The sequence below is a fragment of the Solea solea genome, chromosome 5 (genome assembly GCF_958295425.1).
Source record: "Solea solea chromosome 5, fSolSol10.1, whole genome shotgun sequence".
NCBI classification, from domain to species: Eukaryota; Metazoa; Chordata; class Actinopteri; order Pleuronectiformes; family Soleidae; genus Solea; species Solea solea.
Genome location: NC_081138.1, coordinates 20,541,438 through 20,569,401, shown reverse-complemented (window position 1 = coordinate 20,569,401; position 27,964 = coordinate 20,541,438). Strand labels below are relative to the sequence as shown.

General features: G+C 40.4%; 2 protein-coding genes across 6 annotated transcripts; one reads left to right on the top strand and one right to left on the bottom strand.

The window, feature by feature from the left end:
- Positions 1-312: 312 nt before the first annotated feature.
- On the bottom strand, positions 313-11,425 carry tars3 (threonyl-tRNA synthetase 3). Its single transcript, XM_058628775.1, has 19 exons — positions 11,033-11,425; positions 9,719-9,805; positions 9,240-9,427; positions 8,868-8,991; positions 8,341-8,465; positions 7,575-7,692; positions 7,316-7,380; positions 7,085-7,163; positions 6,852-6,998; positions 5,664-5,762; positions 4,215-4,381; positions 3,931-4,093; positions 3,652-3,789; positions 3,357-3,434; positions 3,163-3,263; positions 2,042-2,146; positions 1,797-1,869; positions 1,553-1,667; positions 313-674 (listed from the first exon to the last, which is right to left on the bottom strand). The coding sequence occupies exons 1-19, from the start codon at positions 11,399-11,401 to the stop codon at positions 526-528; spliced, it is 2,490 nt and encodes an 829-aa protein (XP_058484758.1). The 5' UTR covers positions 11,402-11,425; the 3' UTR covers positions 313-525.
- On the top strand, positions 11,369-26,682 carry ulk3 (unc-51 like kinase 3). 5 transcript variants are annotated; one of them, XM_058628781.1, is made up of 18 exons: positions 11,369-11,453; positions 11,694-11,843; positions 12,592-12,737; positions 13,103-13,243; positions 13,451-13,571; positions 13,995-14,090; positions 14,308-14,451; positions 14,890-14,972; positions 16,157-16,312; positions 16,452-16,557; positions 16,691-16,731; positions 16,917-17,019; positions 17,820-17,884; positions 18,397-18,475; positions 20,219-20,259; positions 23,166-23,213; positions 23,752-23,815; positions 25,184-26,682. In XM_058628781.1, exons 3-18 carry the CDS (start codon positions 12,633-12,635, stop codon positions 25,198-25,200), a joined length of 1,410 nt encoding a protein of 469 aa, XP_058484764.1. In that variant the 5' UTR covers positions 11,369-11,453; positions 11,694-11,843; positions 12,592-12,632; the 3' UTR covers positions 25,201-26,682. The 5 variants fall into 5 exon arrangements, 3 of the variants coding, with proteins under 3 accessions (XP_058484764.1, XP_058484767.1, XP_058484766.1); XM_058628783.1 differs by lacking the exon at positions 11,369-11,453 and adding an exon at positions 11,522-11,585; XR_009240225.1 differs by lacking the exon at positions 25,184-26,682 and having other exon boundaries at positions 18,401-18,475; positions 23,752-23,797.
- The last annotated feature ends 1,282 nt before the right edge of the window (positions 26,683-27,964 follow it).

Sequence of the window (27,964 nt, the reverse complement as noted above, 5' to 3'; positions counted from 1 at the left end):
ATACACACTCCTGTAGAAACAGGAACCATCAGATTTAAATTTCACTGCCTAATACCGTATCAAGTTCATTTAATTGCCTGATATTGAGGCCCTGTAGTGCTCAATAGGTAGACAATCATTGTTGAATGTCGAATTTCCATTGCTGCTCTATTTATATCCAGCTCACTGACACTAGTCTCACTACTTTGGAGTGAACTCATGAGGGATTCAGTACAATCTCCTGAAAGGCTGCATGTCTCCACACAATGTCCCTGCTGCTCTGACACACACACACACACACACACACGTTAAACTTGAAGAATGAACACCCACTTTCAGAAAATCTTTTATTTCTATGCTTCCCAATTGAGACAGACCTATGATCATGGCCATGTTCACATAACATTGTGTACCACACGCATTCTCAGGATCACCTTCATAACCTTCTGTACCACACTTTCTCAGGACCAACTTCATTAGTACCACATTGCCTCTCTTTACTGCCTACGTAGCTGTTCACAGAGTGAGATCTAGTGTTTATATTTATTAAAACTCCTCCTCTGCGCTTCGACAGCGGGACTCTTTGAGCAGGGTCAGGCGAGCCAACACCTCAGCCACCGACAATTCACCATGGACCTTGTTGTCCCTCGTGCGAACGTTGACATTGTTAGTCATCTTCTCCTTCTCTCCGACCACTGCCAAGACACAAGAAGACATAACAGCTTGACATGGGCCAAGTCTCACCACACAAACACAGTTAGCCTAACACATCTCCTGCTCTATGCAACTGTGGATGTGATCCTGGAAGTTCATTTGCTTTATATTACATTTATTATGATTGACCAAGGATATTTAATAGTGTGATTTACCAAGAACCTTACAATTAAAAAGGTCTGGGCCAGGCTTTCACCATTGGTTCCTATGGTGAAAGGGCAGCCCGTGGCCAAGTGGAAAGGGAGCAAGGTACCCAACTCCCAATGCTCCCTGGGCGCTACTCAGTGTGGCAGCCCACTGCTCCTAATTCTAGGATGGGTCAAAATGCAGAGGAATACTTTCCCTAAGGGGATTAATAAAATTAAACTTTAAAAACTTTATGCATGTTGGTGTCTTTTTTATCTCTTTGATATGTTTTTGCTGACAGTGCAGAGTACCAGGAAATGTGGGAGGAAAATAAGGGAAAAAATAATGCAGCAAACATAATGTAAAAAGGGACTTGGTAATGTGTTATCCATGTTTCACACCACAGTAAAAACCCAGAAAACACATGGCATCAGTGACGATACATAATATCTAGACAAAAACGACAGGATAGTCTTTAAAGCACAGTGAACTTCACTGATAATTGTTTCCCAAAATTTAGGGGGTTTGTATATTATGTTCCTTTATATTTATAGCCACTACAATTACATGTACTGTAGTATACGGTTTATCCGATGTCTGACAACCTGACAACTTGAAATAAACATTAAAAGTGATTGCAGGGAAACCTGGAGCAGTAAAGAGGGTGGTGAAAATGCTCTCCGACCTACTGTATGTCCAATCAATGCATACATAGGATAGTACACTTCCTCACCAAGAATGAAGTTATATTGGGCCAACTGTGCATTTCGGATTTTCTTGTTCAGAAGACAGCTAGAATCCAGGTCAGCATCTGCCATGAAACCAGCTTCTGTAAACTGCTTACATACCTGACACACAGAAATTGAAGTCATTAGTGCAACCCTCTCGTAATTATACAGCTCAAAACATTGCAGATAATGTACTGCTTTAATTATACAATCACAACTAAATGAAACACATAGAAGATGAAGACATACACTCTTGGCGTAATCCTCACAGGATGGGTTGACAGGCACCAACATCACCTGACGTGGAGACAGCCATAGAGGCCTAGTGGAGGGACAGATGGGCGAGAATTAAATAATCATTATGCCTGGTTATATATTAAAAAATAAGCAGCTTTACTGAGTGTTTCAGATGGATCAAAAAGGCTGGCCACCGTCAACACCTTTTTCACCTAAGCGACCAGATGATTGAGTATGAAAACAGAAAACAGCCTCACCATTTCCCTGCGTAGTTCTCCGTTAGAATGGCAATCATCCTCTCCACTGAGCCCAAGATGGCACGATGGATGATGACTGGTCGCACTCGGTCATCCCCATCCTTCCTGTAAGACATGGCATCAGAGAGCACATTAAGAATTGTTGTGAAATAAATTTTTTACCAGAATACTGTACAGTTTTCTTTTCTAAATCAGGGGTTTCTCCAAACTCTTTGACCACAAGAACCGGACAGCAAATTGTCATATTTCTGATGGACAGATGGGAGGTATCCATTAACTAGTTCCACATACTTCAACATAGAAACTTCTTATTCAAATGAATTGGAACACACTCTGAACAGACTGCTTTTATACTACTTAATGGTTCCACATACTCAAATGTAAAAGCTTCATTCAAACTTAAGTGTTCACAAAAGGAGGGAATTTCATCCCTCAATTCAGCTCTTTCATCACATTCACATATTTGTCACAGGCACAGTTAAAATTCATGCATTTTCAGTCTATTCCAGAAGTTTATTGGAATTGGTGTGTATTGCATGGAAGGTTCAGTTCTAAAGTGGATGACATCACATGCTAGAGTGGAGAGCTACTTGCTCTCTAGGTCACAAATTTATGTCTCTATGCATGATTTTCAACCAGTACGTAGACAGATTTGTCTAGTATCATACCATGTGACAACCAAAGCACAGTGACTTACAGAATTTGAACTGTGAATCTCTGAGTTTCTCCGTAGAGCGTCCCCAATTTTAAAATTTAAAAAGCCTTGACACTCATGGTGAAGACATTTCAGCAAAACAAACTACAAACATCTCTTTACAATGGGTGGTTTGGAAGGTGCATCAGTGGCGGTCAAGTGCCACACGGCTGATTCAGATCGGCAGATTAGACCGCACACAGGTAATTGCACAGAGCAAATATTCAGTTAAAAGAATAAATCTGTTGAGTTGTTGTAGAGAACAGTAGTAGACAACGCAACGCCAGTCACAGTGATACAATACATTGTTGCAGCACCTTAGCTCGTCAAGCTCTGGTGCCACCAGTGCAAAGGACTAACAAATACATTTGCAGTATACAAACACACTGACTCAGCAATGTGCTGAAGTTTTAATTAGGTGACTCACCCCACGAAGGTCAGGTTGAAGCGGATAGGCAGCTGGAAGTCAAGTTGAATGGTTGCACACTGGTGGTAACGTCCAATTGCATCTTTGATCTTAATGTCAATCTGCAACGGAACAGAAAGAATTACAGCCATTTCTAAGCCTCAGGAAATCACATTTACTGTGCATTCGTCCAAAAATATCAGAAATCTTCTAACCTTGGGGCCATAAAAAGCACCGTCTCCAGGGTTTAATTTCCACGGCTCCCCAAACTCATTCAGGCTGTTTTCCAGTTGCTGTCCAACATGATAAATAACAGGTCAAGATCCTCTGCCTTGTACACGTTTTCAACATTTATTACTGTGAGCCCTTAGCAACTGGACAAAATTCTCTTGACAACATATGACCTAGAGGGATTCAAGAAAGTGACTCATCCAGAATTTATCCTTTCATACTTTAGAGAAAGTCTGATGAATGATTAACAAAAACAACAACACCACCACCTTCACCTACCTTCTCAGCCTGGTTCCAGACAGAAATATCACCCAGATACTTTTCTGGACGTGTGGAAAGGTGAAGCTGGAAGGAGAAGCCAAACACGTCGTAAACACAGCGGAGGAAGTCCAAACAGCCCTTCATCTCTGACTCGATCTGTGGCAAATTAAAAGGTTAAAGGAAGAAAGAATTTAGGTTTTCATGCGTTTAAATACCTTAAAATTGTGGAAAAAAAGAAAAGAAAAAGAATTATCTTTTATTGTTCCATAATAATGTTAAAAACCCTGACGTGATCACCTGGTCCATCGTGCAGAAAATGTGAGCATCGTCCTGCTGGAAGCGCCTGACTCTGGTCAGCCCAGTCAGAGTTCCCGACAGCTCGTTTCTGTGGAGGACCCCAAAATCTGCGAGCCTCAGAGGCAGCTCCCTCCACGAGCGAGGCCTGTGGCTGAACATCAGGCTAAAAGGACACAGAGAAGGAATTCAGATAAATAAGACATTCATCAAATATTGCATATACTATGAAATGGACAGAATTTGAGGAAACGCCAGGAAACGTCTCTGCCTTTATTTTAATTTACCAGTGCCCAGGACAGTTCATTGGCTTGAGAGCAAAGACGTCGTCTTCCACGGGGAAGGAGAAAATGTTCTCGCTGTAATGTTGCCAATGACCAGAAGTCTCCCACAGTTTACTGTTGTAGATGTTGGGGGATGCTACTTCCTGAAAGCCTCTTCTCCAGTACTCGCCCTAGAAAAACAGTAAAATTGCTCTGAACTGAGCACATTCACGACTTCCGACACAAAACCAGGAGAAACTGCAACAAAAAAAAAAGGAACAAAGAACCAGCTTTGTCCATTTGATGTCTGCAAGCTAAATATTTAAGGTCCTGTTGAGCTGTGAGGCAATTAACTGTGAATATGAAGCAGTAAGGGACTGAAAAATGGATTAACAGAAGACAAAAAAGTGGAGATACGATCCCTGAACGCAATGTGCTTACTTCCAATAACTGCCATTGTATTGTTGTCATTACACAAAAATTATAAATGAGAGCACATTACACAGCACGTTCCCCACTGTTCAATGTTTCAGTCATGCAACGTTGAAGGAAGTGCACAGCATGCAGGTCTTTTTTTTTTTTCTCTTTTAACACAGGAACTGAAGGGACGTGATAATTATCTTGCACCATATCTGTGCACTAGTTTTCTTGGCTTTGTCTGGTGTGTTGAAGTTGAGCTGTGAACGTCTTCAAGATGTCAAATGTTCGATGCAAATACATCACAGAGCCATACTCTACACTGCTCGAGATTGTGATCTGATCATGAATGAGTTTCTCTCTCACCTACATAGTCACATGTAATGATGTGATGTACTGAATTTGCACCTCAAATCCAATACACTTTGGAACTATCATCCTGGGGAGACAGTCAACACTTGACTTTACTTCCTTGAACAGGTCTGAGTTGCTAACCATCTAATTAGAGGCACAATCTGGAAAAAGCTTCACAATTAAGCTCAAAAATGTCTTTATAATGGTTATTATGTCAATCACTGTACTGACAGGAAAAAGCTCAATGGATAGCTCAGGCCATACATATGGCAGTCAGGCAGAATTTAACTAAACTGTGAAGGTCAGTGTTCCACTTGTAGCTCCTTTGTGATTGCATGTTCTTGGATCTCTATTATGGACAAATGAAAATGTGAATTAAAAAAAACCCCAACACCTCTTAGTTACAGCAAAACTGTAGGAAGAAGAGAGGGCTTTGATGTGATAAGGCATGTTGTACCCTAACACTTTTTTGTTTAATATCATGTTATACATAGTGTTTAAATTCCATTTCTCATCTTATTTATCCAACATTCTGGTTTTAATGTATTCTTATTCCCATTTTCCATGTGGGAGGTGCAATAAAAGTACATCTGAAGCTTAAACCAAATCTTCGAACCTCTACAAAATGATGTTTACAGAATGCACAGAACACCTTTACTGTTAATAATGTAGGCTCTGATTTGCATTTGGTCATATGCCTACCCTGATGAATTCAGCGAGGGTGTTGTAAATATAGGCTCCTCGTGGCAAGAAGAAGCAACTGCCTGGGCTGAGGTCATGGAAGAAGAACAGCTCCTGATCCTGTGAGGCAGACAGAGAAGACAATTCAATGAATTCACACCCCTTTTCTCTCTGTGCAGGTAGAAGCAGAGGGGAAACATGTCCAGGCACAGCAGGGGGGTTATCTAATCATCACATAACAGTCCATCTGTCTGTGTCTGACCACTGAAGTGTGCGTGTGTTATTCACTATTCCCTTCAAAAAAAGATAACGCGATATAATCATTTACAAGTTGTCTAGTCTACATCTACATAAACCCAAATCATCACCACCTAAATCAAAGCAAAAGCCCAAATGATTAAATATTATAATGACAAATGTTTTGTCGGGCGCATTTGAAAACTGAATTAATCCGTGTCATGGAGCCCTCTCAGAGCTAATGAGAGACGAGTCGAGAGACTTCATTAACATCAATCCATAACAAAGAAAATTAGCGTGGACCGACACAGAGATACAACGTGGACCAAAACATGTGCATCGCATTAATTAATAGCAACCAAATGATAATATTACTATATAATATTTTAAGTATTTTCACAATATTTCAGTACCTATTATCCATCCATATTATTGCTTACTCGGCTTGGATAAATGATGCGGCATCCACTTTTCAGTTTTACATGATATAGATAACTGTAAATGATCAAAAAGAGCTTTGAAGGAGGATCAGTGGAGAACCAGGATAATTCTACTTTAGAGGGACAGGGTTTAAAAGTCTGACTCATTTATACCTCAACCAGGATTATTTGAGCCTCAATTATTGTGATAAGCTGACGAAACATTGTTACATTTCCTCTTACTTGGCCTCTACAGCTATAACTTGACTCTTGCATTTAATATGGAGCCATGTTATAATCAGTGCTGACTGAGGTGCTGCTGTCCGCATCGTCCATGCTGTGGAACCAGCTGGGGCTCTCAGATGACTCACAGCCAAGTGTGAATACACGGACACATAGCGCCCTCAGCTGGCAAAAAGCAGCACCAGATGATTTACAGCATGACAACATGGCTTTCATCCAGATGAATTATATCCCCACATGTATTTAAAACCACAAACTTAAGACTCTCATGAGGAAAGACGCCTGCAAAAATGAGACGTATCAGACTCACTTTGCCAATCTTGCGATGGTCTCGATTCTTGGCCTCCTCCTGAAAATGTTCCCACTCCTTCAGCATCTTTGAGTCCGGGAAAGAAATCCCATAGATCCTCTGTAGTGTTTCCATGTCGGAGCGACCCTCCCAGTAGGTGGACGAGTTCTAACGACAGAGGTAGAAAGTTGGCACGTCTTTACTTTTCCAGAAATACACGGTATGAATAAATTAGTATTATAACTTGAACGTACCTTATAGATCCTCATGGCCTTGATCTTGCCTGTATGTCTGACGTGGGGACCTCTGCACAGGTCAATCAAGGGCCCACATCTAACCAGGAATATTATGATACACAGCGGTGAATATTTACAACATGCATGCATGTATATGTATATGTATATATGTATATATGTATATATATATATATATATATATATAGGAAAATAATAATAATAATAAAAAACAACATCTGACAAACTAACCTGTAGACTGTAGTAGTGGGGGTGGTGACTTTCTCGTTCAGAATGCGGCACTTGAATTTGTTGTACTGAAAGATATCAAGGAAGTTAGAGGTAATTCTGGGCAGAGGGAATATTCAACAAGCACACACACAATACTGTTTGTCTTGATTAAAAGATTTCAGGAGAGGTAATGGGACCAAGTCATTTTATACATACACTTGTCAGTTCATTGATTTTCATAAATGGACCACTGATATACACCAACAGCTCCCTTTCTCACCTTAAACATTCTCAGAAGAGTCTCCTTGCTGATCTCTAGCCTCTCAAAGGGCTGTTTTTCCTTCATCACAGTCTTACACAAAGTCTCCAGGTCCCCGAACTCGGTGCTGGACACCCCTCTGAAAAACAGCAAATGTGTTATTAACACTTATTAACACCACTCAAGTCTCTCAAAAACCACTCAAGACAAGTAGCATGATGTCTATGTCATTACAGAATCATGTTATGTTGTGCTCAACAAAGCTACAACATAAAAACACGGAAATACATCATTAAGAGTAGAATACAAAATATGTATTTGGCGATATATTGTAGTGGATTATGATAATCGATTCACCGGGGCAAATATCAATATTTTAATTAACAAATTAAACCAGTTTCGCTGGGCATCACTACTTGATGTCAAACTTGGGCAGTTATCTGGTTACCTGGCTGAAGAAGAGGCAGTTTACAGCGGGATAATGGCGGCGAAAACTACGTTAAAAGATGACCCATCCACGTTCAATCCATAGACTTTATACACTTTGTTCTCCATGTTGGGAATAAATAGAGAAATCCTGCACTTTTGATTTTTCACAGTTTAGTTTTCTTCAGTTAGACAGACATCATGACGTATCACTATATGATTGTCTTGCAATACATTGATTTTCACACAATCGTTAATTAATAATTGTAATCATTGGTACCGCGGATCGTATCGTGATTCCCACATATAAAAGAAAATCCAACGAGAACAGTAAAGACACCGACAGTGAAAACTTGCTCACTTTTCTCCATCGAGAAACATGTCATAGTAGAAGCCATTCTCTATAGGCGGTCCATAACATAAACAACCTCCAAAGAAACGCTCCATTGCCTCCCCCAGGATGTGAGCGCTGGAGTGCCAATAAACCTAGGACACATGAAAAACGTAAAATTAAACCAAGCAAGTCACAAGTCACTCTATTTATGCCCATAGGTACATTTATTTTTCAGTTTTAAGACGGTGGCATCCATTGACGAACAGCTTACACACAGCAGATATAACATAATAATACCTGAAATGAAAACATTATAAAACCAAGTAAAAAGTGTTCCAACATATAATGATACAAAAAATATATAACAGGACCACTGGACCAATACTATAATAAATACAAAAGTGTGGCAAGAATAAAAACTGTAAAAAAAAGAAATGATTAAATGTATAACTTTTATCACTTTGTTTTACATCTCTGGGTGGGAAGAAGCTTCAATTCACTATCTGCATTCTACTAATAGCAAAGAATGAATTAAACATGTTCTTTATACTCACAGCCTGAGCATCCTCATTGTCAAAGCGCAAGATCTCAAGAGAGCAGTCCTGTTCGAGAGGTCTGTCCAGGTCCCAGAGCTCACCATTCACCCGAGATATCACAGCATTGTCAGCCAGGCCCTGGCTAAAAGACGAGCGCAACATGGTTGTCTCAGTATGTGTGTCCAATTGTAACACATTGATTTTATATCCCTACAATTAAAAAGAAGACTGGAAACCACACAAAAACAGGGGAGGCCACGTCTGGAAAACATACTGAAAAGTATTCATTATATTGATCAGATTAGTCACCATTAGATGATAATATAATTGCAGGGTGAACAGACTTTGTGAAATACTGTGGTGAAGTTCGTAGCCAAAGGTTCAACCGACCTGATATCACAAGCACATTGGTATGGTGTGGTGACCCAAGCCTTGCCAGCCACCTTTCTTCCGTCTGGCAGCTCCACAGTGATGGGCTTGCCGTTTGTAGCTTTCTTCGCCAGGAGGGCATCATTCTCCCTCTTCAGCTCCTCGTAGAGGCTGAGGCGATCTGATATGTATGTAGGCCAAGGTTTCAGCTACAGTGGGGGAAAAAGAAATGACAAAAAAAAGGATAAAACAACCCTTCTGCACCTCCTACTGATAACATGCAGATAATATAAAACAATTTTTTTTACAGCGATCCAGCCCACTGCAGCTTTAAACTCAAGTCAATAATTCTGAAAGGCAGTGAATGCAACAGAATAATTCATGTGAAGAAGTGAAATGAGACAACATTTCTCACTGTTAGTGTCATGGCTGAATGAGAGCAACTTCAGTTAACTTAAAAAAAAAGAAAAGAGAGAGGAAAAAAAAAAGGTAAAAATCACCTCTTTCACCCCAGAGTTTCCTTGAGCCTTATCCTGCTTCTTCTTCTCCTTGTTCTTCTCACCCGATTTGAGTTCTGGAGCTGCAGCCTGTGAACAAACAGGAGACTTTAATGAGACCCGTTATGAGCCCGAACGTAGTGAAACAGTGAACGTGGTCAGTACACACACACGCACGTTGAGACAGCTACAGTTATCTACTACTTTATAAAAGGTGCACATTTTCAACTGCTTACATAAATATCTAATCAGCCAGTCACATGGCAGCATCTCAGTACATGTCAGCATGTAGACATGGTCATGGTGACCTACTGATGTTCAAACCAAACAACAGAACAAGGTTCTGGCACATGTTTGTTTGTGCCAGACGGGTTTGTCTGATTATTGATTTCCTGGGATTTTCACGCACAACCACCTGTTTGTGCTGGTTTTAGAGAGGATGGCACACAATAGGAGAATATCTAGTGAGCAGCACTTCAATAGGAGAACATACCCTGTTCATAATGAATGTCAGAGGAGAATGAAAAGACTGGTTTAAGAAGATATAAAAGTCAGGGTAACCTATGACACTGATTTGAATCAAAGCATCGAAGCACTTGTTACAACCAAGGTATGCAGAAGACCATCTCTGAATGAGCAACTCTTTTATCCTTGAATCAGATGGGCTACAGCAGAAGAGCACACTGTGTCACTCTTTATTTTTTATTAGGTGTCCTGTATAAAGGTATCTTACCAGAAAATGACTTTGTTATTAGTTGAAGTCATGTTTATAATATTGCTTATAATATTTCCACTTAAGTAAAAGTCTTAAAGTATGTGACATTTAGTGTACTTAAGTATCAAAAACTATTTTCTGACATAAAATATACTTGTTTTAGAAGTAAACATTAAAAAACTGGAGGGTTGTGGGTTTCAATTCCTCCCTCTGCTCGTCTATGTGTCCTTGACACTTAACCCATGTTCAATCCCTCCTTTTACACCAATCTTCAGCTTCTTTCTCAACATTCAATTGAAAAATGTCATTCATTACCGATGCAATGCAGAATGCCAGATTGACTTCAGCAGTAAACCCACTAACCAAATTGTCTTATGTAGTTTATAAAGCCTCAAAACCTCAGAGTCCTACACTTAAATATAACCACTTATAACCACTTTCCAAAACCTCACACATGAGATTCTACTGGACTTACTGGTCATGCGTGGCAGCTATTTCTGGAAATGTGGTGGTATAGTTTGTCATTTCAGGCCCGCTACTCACAATGGCGGCGCTGTTAATATTAAAGTGGGTAACACGCTCAGCTCCATGCTTTTCTCTACCTTATCGTTACTGTCAGGCCGCTTGTTTGTCTGCTTCTCTTTGCTGTTGCAGTTTTTGCTGCTGCTGTTGGTGGTGGTTGTTGTTGTTGTTGTTTTCTGTGGAGCTTTGACACACTTGGCTCCTTGTTGCCTCATTCCCTTCGCCTCCTCCAGCTCCAGCTCCGCCTGCAGACCGCGGCGGAGGTGCAGCAGCCGGTACCTGAGCTTCTCGTTCTCGGCCCGTAGGCTCTCCAGCACCGGGGAGGCCGCTGCATCACCGACAGCGACCAGACCTCGGCTCAATCCTTCCCGGAGAGCGCAGATTTCCCCGGTGAGAAGCCGGATCTGCTCCTCCTGGGCGGTCAAGCGTGCTGCCAGGCACTCGGCCATCTTTAAGTGAATGAGAGGGGGGTCACACACAGACGTCGACGGCTTACTTCCGGTGAGGGTGTGCTGAAAATAAAAGCCTAGAATTTAAATGCCTTGCGTAGCCTCTCTATTGGCTCAGCTAACATAAAAGCGACACTAACGGTTGCCATGACATCAGGCTGACAGACACACAAGACAGAGAGACGTAATAGAGATTTAAATTGTTGGGAATGTTGACTCAAAAATGTTTATTTATTGATTTGTTTATAATATTTATCAGGGGTGTAATAAAAATGTATCCTATACTTTGCAGTAACCTCGTGGTGACGCTTGGAGGCAGTAACGTGTTTTCCTGACGACAGCGTGACTGATAGTCCCGCCTATGACCCCGCCCCTCAGCCCGGCCTGAGTCCGTGTAAACAGTCGATCCTCATCCATGTGTTGTGGACTTGTCAGCCTGCAGGTAAGTGGCTTCGTAATACCGTAGCAGACACGTATGTCTACACAGGTTTCGTTTGTTTATGACTAACAGTAACACACACTTGACCAGTGACGCTGCATGAGGCGCATACATTTTAGCTAACAGCCCCCATACACACATACATGTTAGTAGCTAGCTAGACGTAAAGCTAGTTACAGCTCACAAACCGATTACTAACAAAAATACACGTTACTGTAAGGTTTTATACCCTTAAAAAGACTATTGTTAACCTGTATTCGGGATACACCAAGTGATAGTAAACAACGAAATGATGAATTCAACTTTATAAACAAATCAGTCACAGTGAGGGCCAATTCACTTTCTCTTTTAGAGGCTGCACATTAAACTCTGTATTATAGATAATGTACATGTCAACGTTGCTGTTATAAGGCATGGAAACCTGGCTTAGTGTGTGTGTTTTGCTTTTAAAAAGTGCTTCCCTACGATAATGATAAGTACACCCCTGAAATTAATTGATACAGACTTTGTCTTTAAAATGTAACCCTGTTATTAAGACAACGGTAATACTAACGTCACCACGTTCAAACCTTCAAGGGTTCAAGGTTCGAGGTTCACAATGTGGCACTTTATCTTTGGCTGTACATGAAAACGAGTCATAAATTACAAATACAAACAACATCAACAAGAAAGACAGCAAAATCTGGAGCGTTTGGAGTTCAGTTCAGATCAGTCCATGCATGTGCTATCTAAAGCAATTTGATCTTTGCAGCACCATATCTTCTTGGGAAATTTGATGTTGCTGTTGTCACCATGGCCTCAGCCTCAAGCTATGCTCCCCCAAAACTGGCAGACTTCATCCTCACAGAGCGGCTCGGCAGTGGTTCTTATGCGACAGTCTATAAAGCCTACAGAAAGGTAAGTGTGTAGAGTCTTGGGATACACCACATACAGCAAACTCAGAATCATTCATGTATTATGTTTAAGGTTTGTTTTCAGTGCACAGCAGTGAGGTTTCTTGTTCTTAACCAGTGTCATATTAACTGTGTTAATTATTAATAGTTTATTGTCAACGATTTGGCATTAACCTCACCGATGGTATTTCAGTGTACTGTATATATATTAGTAAATCTGCTCTCTACAATCCTTGAAGCTATAATAGTCCACACTGTCTCTGCTCTGCTGCCATTACCACTTGCAGGCACTATGTTAAGCCCAATTTAGTTTTGTGGATAAATGTGAAAGTTGAAAGTTGTCTAGAGTTTCTGACGGTGCTACTGCAGGGGGACAGTCGAGAGGTGGTGGCAGTGAAGGTGGTTGAGAAGAAGACTCTAAACAAGACTTCTACTGAAAACTTACTCACTGAGATTGAAATCCTCAAGACCGTGCATCATCCTCATATAGTTCAACTCAAAGATTTTCAGGTGAGTTCATTGACACTCTTAGATTTTTTTTTCTTCTAACTAATGAAATAATATGAGCATAGGAATAGCTTTGTCAGTTTAAAACATCTGACGGGTTAGCAATAGACAAGCTGTAAATCTTGATTCATTCATGGCCTCGACAGCGAAAACCAAAACAAGCTGAGGTACTGTTAGATTACTTACATAAATGGACATCTCTTTCAATAGTGGGATGCTGAGAACATATATCTGATTTTGGAGTGGTGCTCGGGTGGCGATCTCTCCAGATTCATCCGCAGTCGCAGGATTTTATCTGAAAGTGTGGCTCGGCGCTTTCTGCAACAGATAGGTGAGAAATCTCCAGACCTGTTTGCAAAAAAAATGTTCACATTACATTTTCAAATGTTAAGAAAGTGTAGTTTAGAACTTGTGTCCAATTCTTTTTTTAAAAGAAATCTCTGTGTAAGCATGGAGTTAACTGGCTATGCTACAACTTACATTAAAACTGTTTGTATTGCATACTTTTCTTCTGTGTTTACCGTATTATAAAACATATTTGGCTGTTCTCACATGTGAATTATTTGGAAAACTTTAATTCAACTTAGAAATCTGTGTTTGAAAATTGTCAGGGTTAATGCACACACAAGATATGATGATGACTTTTTATAATTTGTCACATGTGATACTGTATTTGCACAGGAAAGTTATAAGAGTTATCTGGTGCAGATAGAGTTTAGTAATGCTATTACTCTGATTATATCTGTGTAAACAGCCTGTGCCCTCCAGTTTCTCCATGAACGAAACATCTCACACCTGGACTTGAAACCTCAGAATATTCTTCTCAGTGGCTCTGCTCTCAAACTAGCAGGTGATCTCATGTGCCCGAAACCAGAGACATTAAATCACTGTCATGCTATTTGTGTTGTTATATTTACAGCAAGATAATTTTTTTTTTGTTGTATAAACTACATTTGTGTACATTGCATTGTAAACATAACATATGTAAATGTTGAGCTTTACAGGAGTGTTAGAGGAGTTGTATTCCCTGGGACCACTCACAGTAAACATGTTGTTTATAATCTCAGATTTTGGTTTTGCTCAGTACATGTCACCATGGGATGAGCAGAGTGCACTGAGAGGTTCTCCTCTTTACATGGCTCCTGAGATGGTGTGTCGACGTCAGTATGACTCCAGGGTGGATCTCTGGTCAGTTGGAGTTATTTTCTATGGTGAGTTTCATCGATGCAGTTAATACCCTTAGCAAGTACACAAGAAGAGCGTTGCAAATGACAGTTTTTGCTTTCTTGTTGTAGTTGTTTTGTCCTTGTGTTACACAGTAGGATATATGTCAAAGCCTTTCAACAATAAAAGACTAATCAGTTAATTTGTATTGCAGAGCTCACTGCATGCAATTAAATCATACAGCCCACTACAGTAAAGAAAACTCCTTGTTAGTAGACATCTATGTAGAAACTAAACTTGTTTGATTAAAAGAAAACATAACAGTGTAAATGCAGTCGTCGCCAATGCCAGATCTCTTTGTAAAGAGAATAATGTAAATCATGCTTATCCTATATTCAACACTTTCTATGAATAGCACACACATTTTAATCATAAAAACATTGTGATTACTGCCTATCTATCGACTTGTTTTTATTTGAATGTAGAGGCTCTTTTTGGGCGAGCGCCATTCGCATCAAAGTCTTACACTGAATTGGAGGAGAAGATTCGGAGTAACCAACCTATTGAGGTAAGTTTTAAAAGATTCTTCCTGTGATGAAGTGCTGCTTAAAGAAAATTATAAAAAAAAAAAAAATCTAGAGAAGTCATGGAATATGCTATGGCCTAAAATATATGATTTTGGATGGAAATGTGGCAAATGACAAATATGACTAGCAGTAGTTTAAACATCCTAAAGACCATAACTGTTTATATGATACTGGGAAAATAAATAGACATGATGATGCAACTCCAACTAATGTGTTTCATGATTTTACAAGTCATACATCGATATGGTCCCTCTTTGAGTTCGCCATTATCCGCTCACTTGAACTCAATATACATCTAAATGTATGCATAAAAACAGTAAAACAGTGAATTGTTGCCCCATGTATAACATAAATGCATTTTTATACATCTTTAAAAAAATTGTGTTTAGTTTACATAGGCATAGCCATCCAAAAATATAATCAAAACATTTCCTCAGACTATTTGTTTTCACTGTAAAACCACTAGATGTCATGCTTTCACACTATACTTGCCTTTCACTTAAGAAGCGGTGGCATTGGAGACACTTGGCTTCATGCTCCTTTCTTGTACCGTATCCATGCTTATCCATCATATCAAAGACCATTTCTGAATACAAATAAAAATGTCTTAGTATATTTGCAAACACAGGTGTAGAACAGATATTTGTGACACTCTAAAATACATTCAATTTTTTGTGAAACACAAAATGCCAAAATTTAATCTACAAATAAATACAAATACAACTTCAATTACTAAGTTTGTTATGTAACAATCTCTGTTGGAATGACAATGTTTGGTATGTCTTAACTCTTGATATTAGGAATGTTAATGCTTAGTTTAACTGCACACTGGTAATTAAAAGTTGTTGCTGTTTTCAGATTTGCTTGCTACATATGCAAACCACAGTTGGTTCACCACAATAAAACCGATAACTGTGCTCTTGATGACAAAGGGTTTGCAAAACACTTGAGTTCTTGTGCTAAGCATTAGGCTCAGACTTTGGATTGCATTAGCATATGGTCCATTACCCAGGGATTCACACAGAGGGGTTTAAGGTCATCTTTTGACAGAAGCCAGTGATGTGAGACTAGAAGGTCTCCGGCAAAAAACAAAAGTGCTGTCCTTTTCCTTTGGACTGCCTTGTGGATTGAGTGTAACTAAATAAGGTTGTGTTTTGTGCATGAGCTCCCTCCTGGGGCCAGGGTATCCAAGGACTGCAGGGACCTTCTGCTGCGCCTGCTGGAGAGAAATCCAGATGTCCGGATCACCTTTGCAGAATTCTTCACCCACCCTTTTGTGGATTTAGAGCACATGCCAAGTGCAGAGAGCCTTGTGAAAGCGGTAAGAGAATACGAAGAACGAGGAGTATGTGCTGGCATGTGGTTTGGGTTCATACGTATCCGATGTGCCTCCACATGACTCTGAATGCATATATGAATTGTGTGTATTCAGTGATGCCAGTTCCTCTTTTCTCTTTCAGAAAGAGCTGGTCACGCAGGCTGTGCAGAAGGACCAGGAGGGGGAGAGGCCTGCTGCTCTCTCTATGTACTGTGCTGCCCTAGAGCACTTTGTCCCCGCTATTCACTGTAAGAGCAACAGCCACTCTCATATCCTGTTTATAGAGGAAGGATTCAACAATGTACTGCTTTTTTTTTAACCATAATAAACTTGCAAAGTAAATTCACTAAATTAAACACCTTTCCTCTCTGTCTTCTCCAGACGAGGTAGATCGACAACGTAAAGATGCCATCAGGAAGAAGGTACGCCTGAAAACAGTCCCTCCATTCACATTTGGATTACTTTCTGTTTTCAGTTGTTGTTGTTTTTTAACGCTCCAGTTGCTTTCACTTGGAATTAAATCTCCTCTATGAATACCATATGGTGTAGATGGAGAGCATATGGCGTGGTTGATGTGATTAAGTCAATGTAAGAGGACTTTCCGCAGGTCAGGCAGTATGTGTCCAGAGCCGAGGAGCTGAAAGCCCTGGTGGCCTCAGACAACAGACTGAGCTTTGAGGAGGCCAGAACCTCCAGGGATGTCCTAAGAGGTAACACGCACACACACACACACACACACACAGCTCAGTGCAGAGGCAGAGCCACAACATTCAGGCATCAACGTCACAAATTAAATCTAGGTTTTCATCAGATGAAATGAGGTGATCAAAAAAATCAAATAAAGTAAAATAAACTCACATGGCGGAGTAGTGGCTAGCACTGTCGCCCAGGGATATTGCATGTTCTCTCTGGGTACTCCGTTTTCCTCCCACAGTCTAAAAACATGCAGAAGTTAAGTGGACACTCTAAATTGACCATATGTGTGAATGTGAGAGTGAATGGTTGTTCGTCTCTGTGTTGGCCCTGCGATGGGCTGGCAACCTGTCCAGGGGGCACCGTGCCTTTCTCCCTGTGTCAGCTGGGATTGGCTCCAGCAGCTCCATGACCCTCATCTGGAGTATAAAGTGCTAGACAATGAATGAAAGCACAAAGCTTTTAAAAAGTATGGTGTTATAATGCTGCAAAGCCCCTTTAAGTGGTTGTTCACCACTAAAGAAAGCAAAAATGTCGAATCCACAAATGACTCATGTAAAAATAAGTCATTTTTTTATTCTCCTGCTACAGAGAACAGTGTCAGCTGCAGACTGGCTGCCTTTTCCTCTCTTGGGGATTTTAAGATTTTCTCAAGCACACTTGTGCCTAATTACCCTGTTCCTCTAAAATAAATGTTGGTAAATCTTTAAGAATCAATGCGTCTTAAGTCCACAATACTGGAGTCTTCAGATACTACAATAGACATGATATAAAGTCAAACACATGAGGACTTTTTTCTGTTTTTCTATTGTTTCAGAAATGTCTCGAGACCAACCACGACTGCTGGCTGCTTTGGAGATGGCCTCTACTGCCATTTCTAAGGTTATAAGGGATCCGTGCACGATGATAACTCTTTCCCTCTTTCACTCACTGCCTTCCAAACCACATCTTTTAAGAGAAATGGTTGAATCATACACAACTCATGGTGTGTTATTTCTGTGACTAATTACAGACTGTTGAGGAGTGAAACAGTATTAATAATAACATTTTTGCAGTGGTAACTCGCCGGCAGTATCCGCACTGAGTTTGTTGAATTATTTAAGTACTATAATGGCTCAGCAGGAATCTCTGAGGTCTCATTTGTTAAACTCCAGTGTGGTACTTTTAAAAATAAACAACTGTCTGACTGAAAACACAAATCAGCCATGAAAAGGTTTAGAAGTGAATTCACTGCTCAAAAAATAAAAGCTTCTTGACAGAACCTGATTTCAGATAAAAGATGCAGCATACAATTAATTTGCAAAAACCAGACAGAATAATGACAACAACCACAAAAAAAGTTATTCACTGCAGCTTTCAAAGCATTCTGTTGACTAATTGTTATTCTCTGATAGGAAGAGGGTGGAGCGGATGAGCATGAGACCTTGGACATGTACCAGCAGTGTTTAGGGGAACTACTCTTGGTGCTAGCAGGTAGATAAACTCTCCTTTCAATACACAACAGCTTCATGAAATGATTCTGTCCTTTTCTGCTGTTGGTCTTTATCATTTTTACCAAGATTTAAGTGCTTAATGTCAAGAACCCCTCAGTAGTATTTGAGCAAGAAATTGAAACCATAATGTAGTTGCATCCTACCTGTGCACATTGGTGATTAAGGAAAACTGAAAGAGGAACCTGAATAAGATGGAGTTGGAGAGGGTTAGGAAGAGATGCAGAGTTGACACAATAAGCAGACGAGGTTAGACATTCTTATAGAGCTTAGGGTACAGCGAGGGTTAAGAAATGGCGGCACAAATAAAATTATGCTGACCTAAAAGGCTGGAAAGGAGAGACAAAATGACTTGGATAGACAAGAGAGAAACTTAAGTGGAGACAGAAAGAGGAAAACAGACAGACGTTGAACCAGACAGAGAGACATTTATAGAGATGCATATAAAAAGACTCTGTCTCGGAGAGAAGGAAAATAACCTGGTGAAAGTAATTTAAGTGGGTGAAAGACAAACTGACAGAGCAAGTAAGGTGAAGCAGCTTGGAGAGAGTCAGGGACACTTACTTAATAAGGCAGACAAACACACAGGGAAACTACAGAAGAGACTCCAGTGACTCTGTGGCCTGGCGTTCATTAGCTCTGGCTCATGAGCTCATCTGGAAGATCGGCTTAATGGAAGAGGTGGGATAGAGTGATCCACATGTGGCTTTGAGCCGGAATGAGAGCTGGTGCCAGCGCCCTGTGTGTGGTATGCAAGTCCTGCCATCTGCTTCCTATTCAGGCAGCACACTTCATTTCTTTGTGTTATTGCACACTGGAAACAAATAAAACTATTATCTTACTAATGGATGAGAGCTTGAATCATTCAGCTCAGGCCAGTTCCCGCCAAATTTCACCCACTTAGTGCTGGTACTCTACTATGATACTATTTCAGTGTTATTTAATGCCAGAATGTTGTTATCACAACAAAAAATGACAGGTGCTCAGTATATTTGTTCTTTATAATTTTTATTTATCTTTGTTAAATGTAAAAAAAACAAGTTTATGGAGGTTTGTAGCAGTAAATACATAGACTGCTGTACTTATACTGGTCATAGGTAGAATATGAATCCATTTGCTGCACTGAGAGGTTTGGCAAGTTACAGAGGGAATAATACAGAATCTCAGTGGTACCCAGAATTTGTATTTTGGGATGGACTGACATAATCAGGATTATATCTGGGTACATATCTGTGTGTGCTTACTATGTGCGAGTGTAGCCCCCCAAAATTGTTTAAGATAATGTACGTGTTCTTCTCCGTGGCTCAGTAATCTGTGATGTAATATAATCTCATGCCATCTCAACCAGCGGCGCTTAAACAGCACATCAGAGAACCACCAGGAGGATTGTGGGAAGAAAACATTGGTTCTTTGTTTGGCGAGGAGCTCTTTTGTTGTGCAGCTTTCCAACATGCCTTTGCCAACAGAATCCCCTTCTCCTGCTCGCCTCTCCTCTACCCCTCTGTCACTCTCCCCTCCAGGAGAACCGACTGTGAAAACTTTGCCCTACTTTAGAATCATTTTCACCCTTAAGCTCCCAGTCTTTTTGCTAGAAAAATCCAATCAGGTAGTAGTTGACCCCTTCTTGAACAAACAAGGTGATTAGGTAGTGAACTGATTCTGTCCTGCCTTCATCTCCTCATTATTAATGTCTAATGTTTTTTTCTTCTGTTTCTTGGTGAGGCAGCTGAGCCCCAGGGCCGCAGGAGAGAGCTGCTCCACAGTGAGGTGAGTGAGCCGGGAATGGCTTCTGGTTGAGTGCTCATGGTATGGAAGACCTTGTTCTTTTTTACCCGCCAATGAGCCCTCAGCTGATTATCTAGGTCTCAGAACACACTAGTTGCTCCATCACATGACCAATGAAGCTCCTTCTTTTGGTCGTATGCGCTTGTTCTTTGTGGTAGCAGCCAAATAACACTATTTGTCATCTATAGTACTGCTTCGTACACATCCATCATTGTCCTCTTCGTAATTGTAGGATACATGACCGTGTGGATAGAGTTACATGCGTGTAGTGGAGGAATATAACCCAAGTCTTGGTCCCTTCAGCTGCATGAACGTTTACAAAGTATTTAGATTTTTTTTTTCCCCCCCAGAAACTGGGTCAGGACCCACACATTGGTTCATGGGAGATTTTTTTAGGTCACCAGATAAAATTGCTAATGTCTTCACCCAGCCTCCTACTTAAGATTTATCAAGTAACGCATGTGTAAAATTAAGTTTTTAATCATTTCTTTCAAACATGCATCTCTTTGAAGTGTACCCATTCACAGTAATATAACAGAAATGTCAGTTAAAAGAATAATGTCATACATATTTGCTCTTCTCATGGTTTGTCCTGTTTTAAACGTAGGTTTCTCATCTAAAATCTCATAAAACACTGATCTAAGTCATTAATGTTATGGAGCTTTTAGCTTCTACGGAGACACTTATTTTCTCTTGGGAGGTTGTGGAAACAATAACTAAAAAGACAGGAAGAGTTGGACTTACTAATGTTTCTCCACAACTGCTGAATGTGTAAATAAGGACTAAATGTCAGGTTGTGTATCTAATGATTATACTGCACTGCATGCGATGGGATAAAAGGTTGTTATTGCAAATCGATCATTACGGTTTTAAACTCCCATTAATTAATTACTGGAGACTAAGCACAGTCTTTGTGCTGATTGAGAACCTTCTTTGTTAAGTTTATGCTGATACACAGCATAATATAGTGTATATATAGTATGTTAAAATGAATGAATAATCAGTTTTAATATTCAACAGCATAGTAATTCCTTTAACCGCCTGTTTTGTTTTTCCAATAATAACTTTCCTGGGTGCCAACACAAACATATGGTCCAGTAAATTTGCTTCCTGCATGTTTCAGAAATAAGGACTATTAGCACTGATATTGTAAATATTAGCGTTGATATTATGAACTCTAGCGTTGACGTAATCCTACTACCAACATTTTTGGCCGACTCATGTAAAACACATGTGTATGGCTGCTGTCAGTGTTTGTGCATTGTTTAGCTTGCAACTAAGTCTCGAACAGACAACATTATTTTACCAACAAACCCCACAAGGGGCACGGAGGCTCGAGTGGGCCTCATAGACCTCCCTATTTGAAGTTTTATGGTTGCTCGTCTTAAGTAAATTCAGATGCGGCTGTAATAATCTAACACAGCATTAAGGAGACGGGGGCGGGGGATTAGATGGAAAGCATGTGTGTATGTGAGAACCCAAAAGAGCCAACACATGCCGCACATGACTGGTCTCCATGTGCGTTCACATCTACTGTAGAGCTCACTTTAGTCTTTCAAAGCTGTAATTCAGTATCCTGGCTTGCCATGTGTGGGCCACAGCTTTGATCTAACCAGCCTGTGGTTAATGTAGTGCCATTATAGTTGAACATACATGAGGTCCTGTTGTCCTGTGTTTCGGTAGCTGTACAGTGAAGTATAAAAGTCTGAGAACGCCGAACTGTTGAATGGTCGCCCGATGTACTATGTTGCGCAGTTAGTTTGTCCTTTGCTCACCCCTGTAGATTTCTTCCACATTTACTGTAGGTGGTGATTAAAGGAATTATGATTAAAGTGCTGTGGCTACATAAGTTTACAGTCAGGGCTGGATACTAAAAAATCTGTGGCCGGACTGATTATTTACCGCAGAAGATTGGTGTTTTAAAGGGACATCATGGAAGCCATCAGTTAAGGTCTCCAGTCATTATAACCTCAGAGGTAGCTGCAGTGAAGCCCGAGGGCACTCGCCTCACCCTGTGACATTGTGGTGATACAACTAGGTATGAAGTTCAGCCAAGAACTTTCATCATCACCAGAGCACTGATTAAAGTAAAGAGCAGCCTCCAGCAGATGATGACAGCGCTTACTACTTGCACATTTGTACCATATGGAAGAAAAAAAAAAAAAAAAAAAAAGGAATCAGATCAGCGGAGCAGATCACTTTAATCTGATTTGGACACGGAGTTTATGTCTACACACATCTTTAAGTTATTACGCCTCCCGCTCCAGTAAACAAGCGCAGCTCAGAACATACATCTGGTGGTTTAAACTATTTTAAAAAGGGGGAGAGATATGGAAAGAATCATCGTCTACACCAGAGGGAATGAAGCTTATTAACATAACATAATGTACACAAATGGTAATGTGCAAAAGCTGTAAATACTTCAAGTATTAATTCAAGATGTGTATTTTTTGACGCTTTTCATTTGACTTCCTTCAGTATTTGGTTGTGACTCTTTTGGCCAAAACTGTAGACCATGCCTTCAAGAAGCATCTGACTGGTCACAAATCCATTCTGCAGCATGAAAACCACTGTAAGCTTAGAATAAAAAGAACAAGTCAGTTAATTGCTATTCGGCTTTAGAGGCACCAATGATGACAGACAGGATTCATTGTCAAGTACTTTCAAATGTCTGCGCACAGTGTCGTGGCAGTAAATCCAGAAGTTAAGATATTCCTGGAAAGAGTTGGACAGTTAGACCAGTCAGCCAACACTTCCAACCCAGAGAGATTAAAAAAAAAACACAAAACATTGATATAAATCAAAGGAGGCAAGAACAGCCTGCGCAAACATTTGCAATAAAATGTAAAAAGTGGAAATAAATGTGTTTTTCTTTTCTGTCTCACCAGATTAAAAGCCTCATGACCAGAGCCGAATACCTCAAAAAGGACATCAAGGTAAGAAATGTCCCTGTCCAGAATTGTAGACGTGCATCTTCGGACTGCATGAAGAAATCTAAAAACACAGAACATATTGTTGAAAACGAGACTATTATCAAAACCGTGCTCATCTTTGTGTGCTACAAATCCAAACCAAATAAAAAACATGTTATTGATAGTGTAGAAAGGGAACTTAGCTTATGACCAGAGGGTTGTTGATTCAAATCCTGACCGGTCAAGGGCTGTGGTATCTCTAAATAAGGTGTCAATGCTCGTTGCTCTCCATTGATTAAGTGGACACTCAGCCAAAGTGATCCCACTGTTACTCATAGTGCTGGTCCTAAACCAGATAAATGGGAAGGGTTGCATCAGGGAAGGGCATCCAAATGTGGACGCCTGAAAAAGCAGGTGATCTGCTGTGGCGACCCCTAGAGAGAGAGAGAGAGAGAGAGAGAGAAATATTAGATGTACAGGATTGTAAAACCATCTTGTCCTTGTATCTGTTATTGTCTGCTTGTTAGTTGTAGGTGATTATTTGCATGTGTTTATTCTTCAGATGCAGGAGACTCAGCGAGACGTGTCCCTGGATCGAGAGCCTCTTGCAGACTCCGTCAGAAGCTGTGAGTTCCCTCTGTGTGTGTGCAGACATATTATACTGTATCTCTGTAGAGATCTGGTGTGGCTAGTGAGGAATGGTCTTCTTCTCGGTGTAATGAGATGTCACTTCAGCGAACATTTTTTTCCACAAATAAAATATGAGCCATTCTCTTTCATTCCATGCCGTCCTCCCTGCAGGACTGGCTGGAACTTTTGCCCCTCGCAGCTCTGTCCTCTGCCCTCTTGTTAAACCCAGTGAAAGTGAGACCTGGTGCAAGCAGAAAGTGACCCAACACCCAAACAGCACACACATACACTTGATTCCTTAGTATTACATAGTATCCACATTACTTACACTTACTTGAATGTCTTTGTTCTTAGACTATAAACAAACTACTACACTATATTAAAAACAATATGTTATTATTCATGTCATTTCCATTCTAATATACTTGAATTTCCCCAGCTATAGCCTTTATGTACATAACCATTTTTTGCCAGTATTTTCTGGGTCTCGGCTTGGGATACCTAAAGCCGAGACAATATCCTGTCCTTAGCAAGAAATTCCTGGGGAAATGTGAAAAGTGGGGCTGGGGGAAGGGCACCAGTGATTCTAGAGGCTGCTCAAGTTTCACCAAGAACGTGGGTTCTTACTCTGCTGCTGGTGTTATTTTAATAAAACCATGGCAGAGTCAGCACTGTGAGCTGGCACCGACCCAACAGCAGCGAGACTGGAAAGGGTCACAGCAACACCCATGTCTGTCTGTCTGGTGAACTTGGACCACACCAATACGGGTAGCAAGGTTCTGCTGTGAACGCGACACCGTAATATTCACATGTTTACATTTCACGTGTCCAAGTCCACTTAACATGTCCCAGAAAACCCTCCCCGAGTCTCTGCAGTGGTATTTCTGTGGTGCGATGCTTACACGGAACATAACACAAAGCTTGATGACATTTGTTGGATGTGCATTCTCACTTCTCTGATCGGTTTATGTGGGTTCGGATTATGGGTATTCTTTTATCCTGCCATATACAGCATTGTATTATTCACAATAAATAATAATAAAATGTGTTTATTCACTCCTTTCAAAACACCAAAGGTGATAAACAACAAGATATAATATGCAATCAACTACAGCTATAAAACAATATAATATACTATACTGTGTCTATGAAACAAGTATAAAGAGTGATTTATGTTACCAGATGGGTAATGATCGGAGTGAATATGTCAGTTTCAACCGCTGTTTTGAGATGAGATTTTAAATAGGATGGTATACGATGTTCGCTCACAGCTAATAACGAACACCGATGTCTTGAACGAACACAGTTGTACTACTTGCTACTTGAAACCTAACGCACGTCACTCTACTGTTGTGTGTCCTCAGCCTGCTGTTTGCAGTAACTGTGACGTTGACCACGACAACCAACAGGGAACCGGAGGATCAGGCAGCCAGTGGTCAACCGACCAGGGCCAACCCAACCTGCATCACACCCAAATTATATTTAATCCTCTCAGTCTGTCTGGCTGAGTGTTTCAATAAGACCTTACAGTACAATATGGTCATTTTATGGTATTAATGTATACAGATGTAATATTATGGTAATAGCAATACCAGTAAATGTGTGTGAGGATGAATTTCAACTTTATAATATGGCAATTATCAATTTTGAACGCCAAACAGGTTCATGTGAAGATATTGGCTGGATATTACTTTGAAAATAATAACATTTATTGTAATATTATAAACCTATTACCACACCTTTGTTATAAACAAGCTGGGATTTTAATTAGAAATAAGATCGTATTTGCCATAATATCACCTCCGTGTTACAAATTATTACCATGCTGCACTCTCATGTCAAGTGTCACCAGTATTTCTACTGGATGATTTGTTTGGTGAAAACTTTTTTGTGTTTAGAAGTTAAAAAAAAAACAAAGTTTGGCTGGTAAAATAGCTGTTGAATTCTGGGTCCGCACACTGGTGAATGTGAAAGTTCCCCCGCACTTTACACTGCGTCGGTGCAACTGCGTAGCCTCAAATCCACACCATTGATATGTAAATGTTGGAGCGCTTGTATGACAATACCACACTGTCATGGTAAAGTAGTTAGACTGAGACAGTGCTGTGTCGTTATGGGGCAGTGGGAAGTGTTAGCAGTGTGTGCAAGAAGAATGAAAAAAAAAACCAAAACATTCAGTCAAATACAGTAAAACGTCAGCTGTGACGTGAAGTATCACAACAGTTTTAACTGAAGTCTTAAGTACTTTATATTGAGGTCCTGCCAAACTTGCACATACTCCCTCTCCCCCCCCTACCCCCTCCCACCACCATCCTCTTCCCCACTGCCTTTACTGTGGGTCAACCACAGGCTCACCATGCCCTCTCCACTGATGGAGCCCTCTCCACCACGATGAGGGGAAAACTGGAGAGGTGCGGCCTCTGCCTTATTTACACTAGTCTTGCATTTTCTTAGGTTTGGCAACGGACGGGGATTTGAGGCTTACAGTGTGCTGTGGCACTCAAGGAAAAATGTGTAGCTGGGCCTCCGTGAAACGGTCACAAACTTTTTAAACAGTTGTAGCAGACTTAATATCACGCGCTGTTGTAGGTCTTCATGGACCAGTCTATACGTTTCTTTACCTGCACAGGAGAGCTTTACTCTGTGAATATTACTTTCAAAGCGACTGTAGAATATAAGTGAAGTCAAATGAGGGGAAAAAATATAAATACTGTCATTTGCCTGGCCAAGGTTTCCACACTGCTGTATTATTTTATTTTTTTTATTTGAATGTTTATACAGCTGTGATTTTATAATAATAAATAAGGTATTTATTAATTGAGAAACACTGTGGAAAATAAAAAATAAAAGTGCCTGAAACCTCTTGTAGTTTGTCAACAGCGTGTGTCTGTGAACCTATGGAAAGATTAGTGTGCTGTCGTGGGAGAAGCGCTGCTCTTCCCTCGCCGGCGTCATCATCTGGAAGGCTACTCTGCAGAAACAGCTGGCTCTGCTCCACCAGGGGAGGAGAGAGGAAAGCAGCCAGGGGGAAAGTAAGGACATTTTATAATTATATGATTTGTTTGGACGCTTGGAAAACTATGGAACCTTAATTTGAAAAATCTCAAAAAGTACATGAAATGCAAAAGAAGAATTCTACAAAACCCAGAAAAACAATATTATCTTTGTTTTTCTTAACCAATTAACACGTAAGCCCCAAAATGAGCATCTATATATCTTTTTTTCTTTTTTTTAACCATGAAAGGGCCAGAAAAAGTGCTTTTTCCCATTCTTTTTTTCCAGAATAACTTTCAATATCTGGCAGTTATTTACAATTTATTCATGTTAAAATGGTGTATTAACAATTTAAAATGAAGAAAAAACAATGCAGTTGTACATGAATACCAAATTTGGAAATTTGAGTGGAAAACATACTTACTCGGCACAGTTAAGTTGCGTTTCCACTAGCATAGTACCTGGTACCAGGTACCTTTTTTAGTACCTGCTCTGGGGTAGTTGCTATGCCTAACGTCGCCAGCCTGCCGGTCACTGATTGGTCAGAGTGCCGTCACAGGAAGAGACATCCCACAAGAGTCAAGCTGAATAGTGCCGAACCGTAGATCAGTTAAAACTACTCAACAATCCTAAAACTGTGGATTAATCTCCAACAATTCACAGAGAAATGTCTAAAACCTCAACATTTAACAGAAGAGTCTGGTGTATTTAGGGGACAGCACTGCTGATCACGACCAGCGAGCTGCATCACAAACACTGCCGCTGTATTTCAGTCTGTGCTCGGGTCATGGAGAAAGTGCTGAACAAACACTTTCAATGAACTGATTCTAATGATTCAGTTACACTGAAAACAACTGCTTTAAGTCATGAGTCACTCGTTTGTGTGTCGCGTGTAAAACAGTCACCGCAGTTTCATGCAGCCGTGCAGTGGTGACTCCACCCATGTTGAGTAGGTACTTTTTTTGTAGTGTAAAGCCAACCTAAACCGTGCTGTGCCGGGACCATTGTGGAAAAGGGCCACTAGTCTCAATGTCCAAAAAAAGGCCAAATAATGGAAACTGCATACAGCCGTTTTTCTAACTCGCTCCTCTCTGGTGACAAAGACATTGATTCGCCGGCTTCCTGCAACAGCGAGAGTGAAATGACAGTAA

What these genes read in the sequence shown, in the direction of transcription:
- tars3 (XM_058628775.1), bottom strand. Translation starts at nt 11,401, where the DNA reads ATGGCCGAGTGCCTGGCAGCACGCTTGACCGCCCAGGAGGAGCAGATC. An exon ending in ACCATCGCAAGATTGGCAAA is followed by an intron (nt 5,763 to 6,851) that starts GTGAGTCTGATA and finishes TCTGCCTCACAG; the next exon opens with GATCAGGAGCTGTTCTTCTT. An exon ending in ATGAACTGTCCTGGGCACTG is followed by an intron (nt 4,094 to 4,214) that starts GTAAATTAAAAT and finishes GTGTCCTTTTAG; the next exon opens with CCTGATGTTCAGCCACAGGC.
- ulk3 (XM_058628781.1), top strand. Translation starts at nt 12,633, where the DNA reads ATGGCCTCAGCCTCAAGCTATGCTCCCCCAAAACTGGCAGACTTCATC. An exon ending in AAGATGCCATCAGGAAGAAG is followed by an intron (nt 16,732 to 16,916) that starts GTACGCCTGAAA and finishes GACTTTCCGCAG; the next exon opens with GTCAGGCAGTATGTGTCCAG. An exon ending in GAGAGCTGCTCCACAGTGAG is followed by an intron (nt 20,260 to 23,165) that starts GTGAGTGAGCCG and finishes CTGTCTCACCAG; the next exon opens with ATTAAAAGCCTCATGACCAG.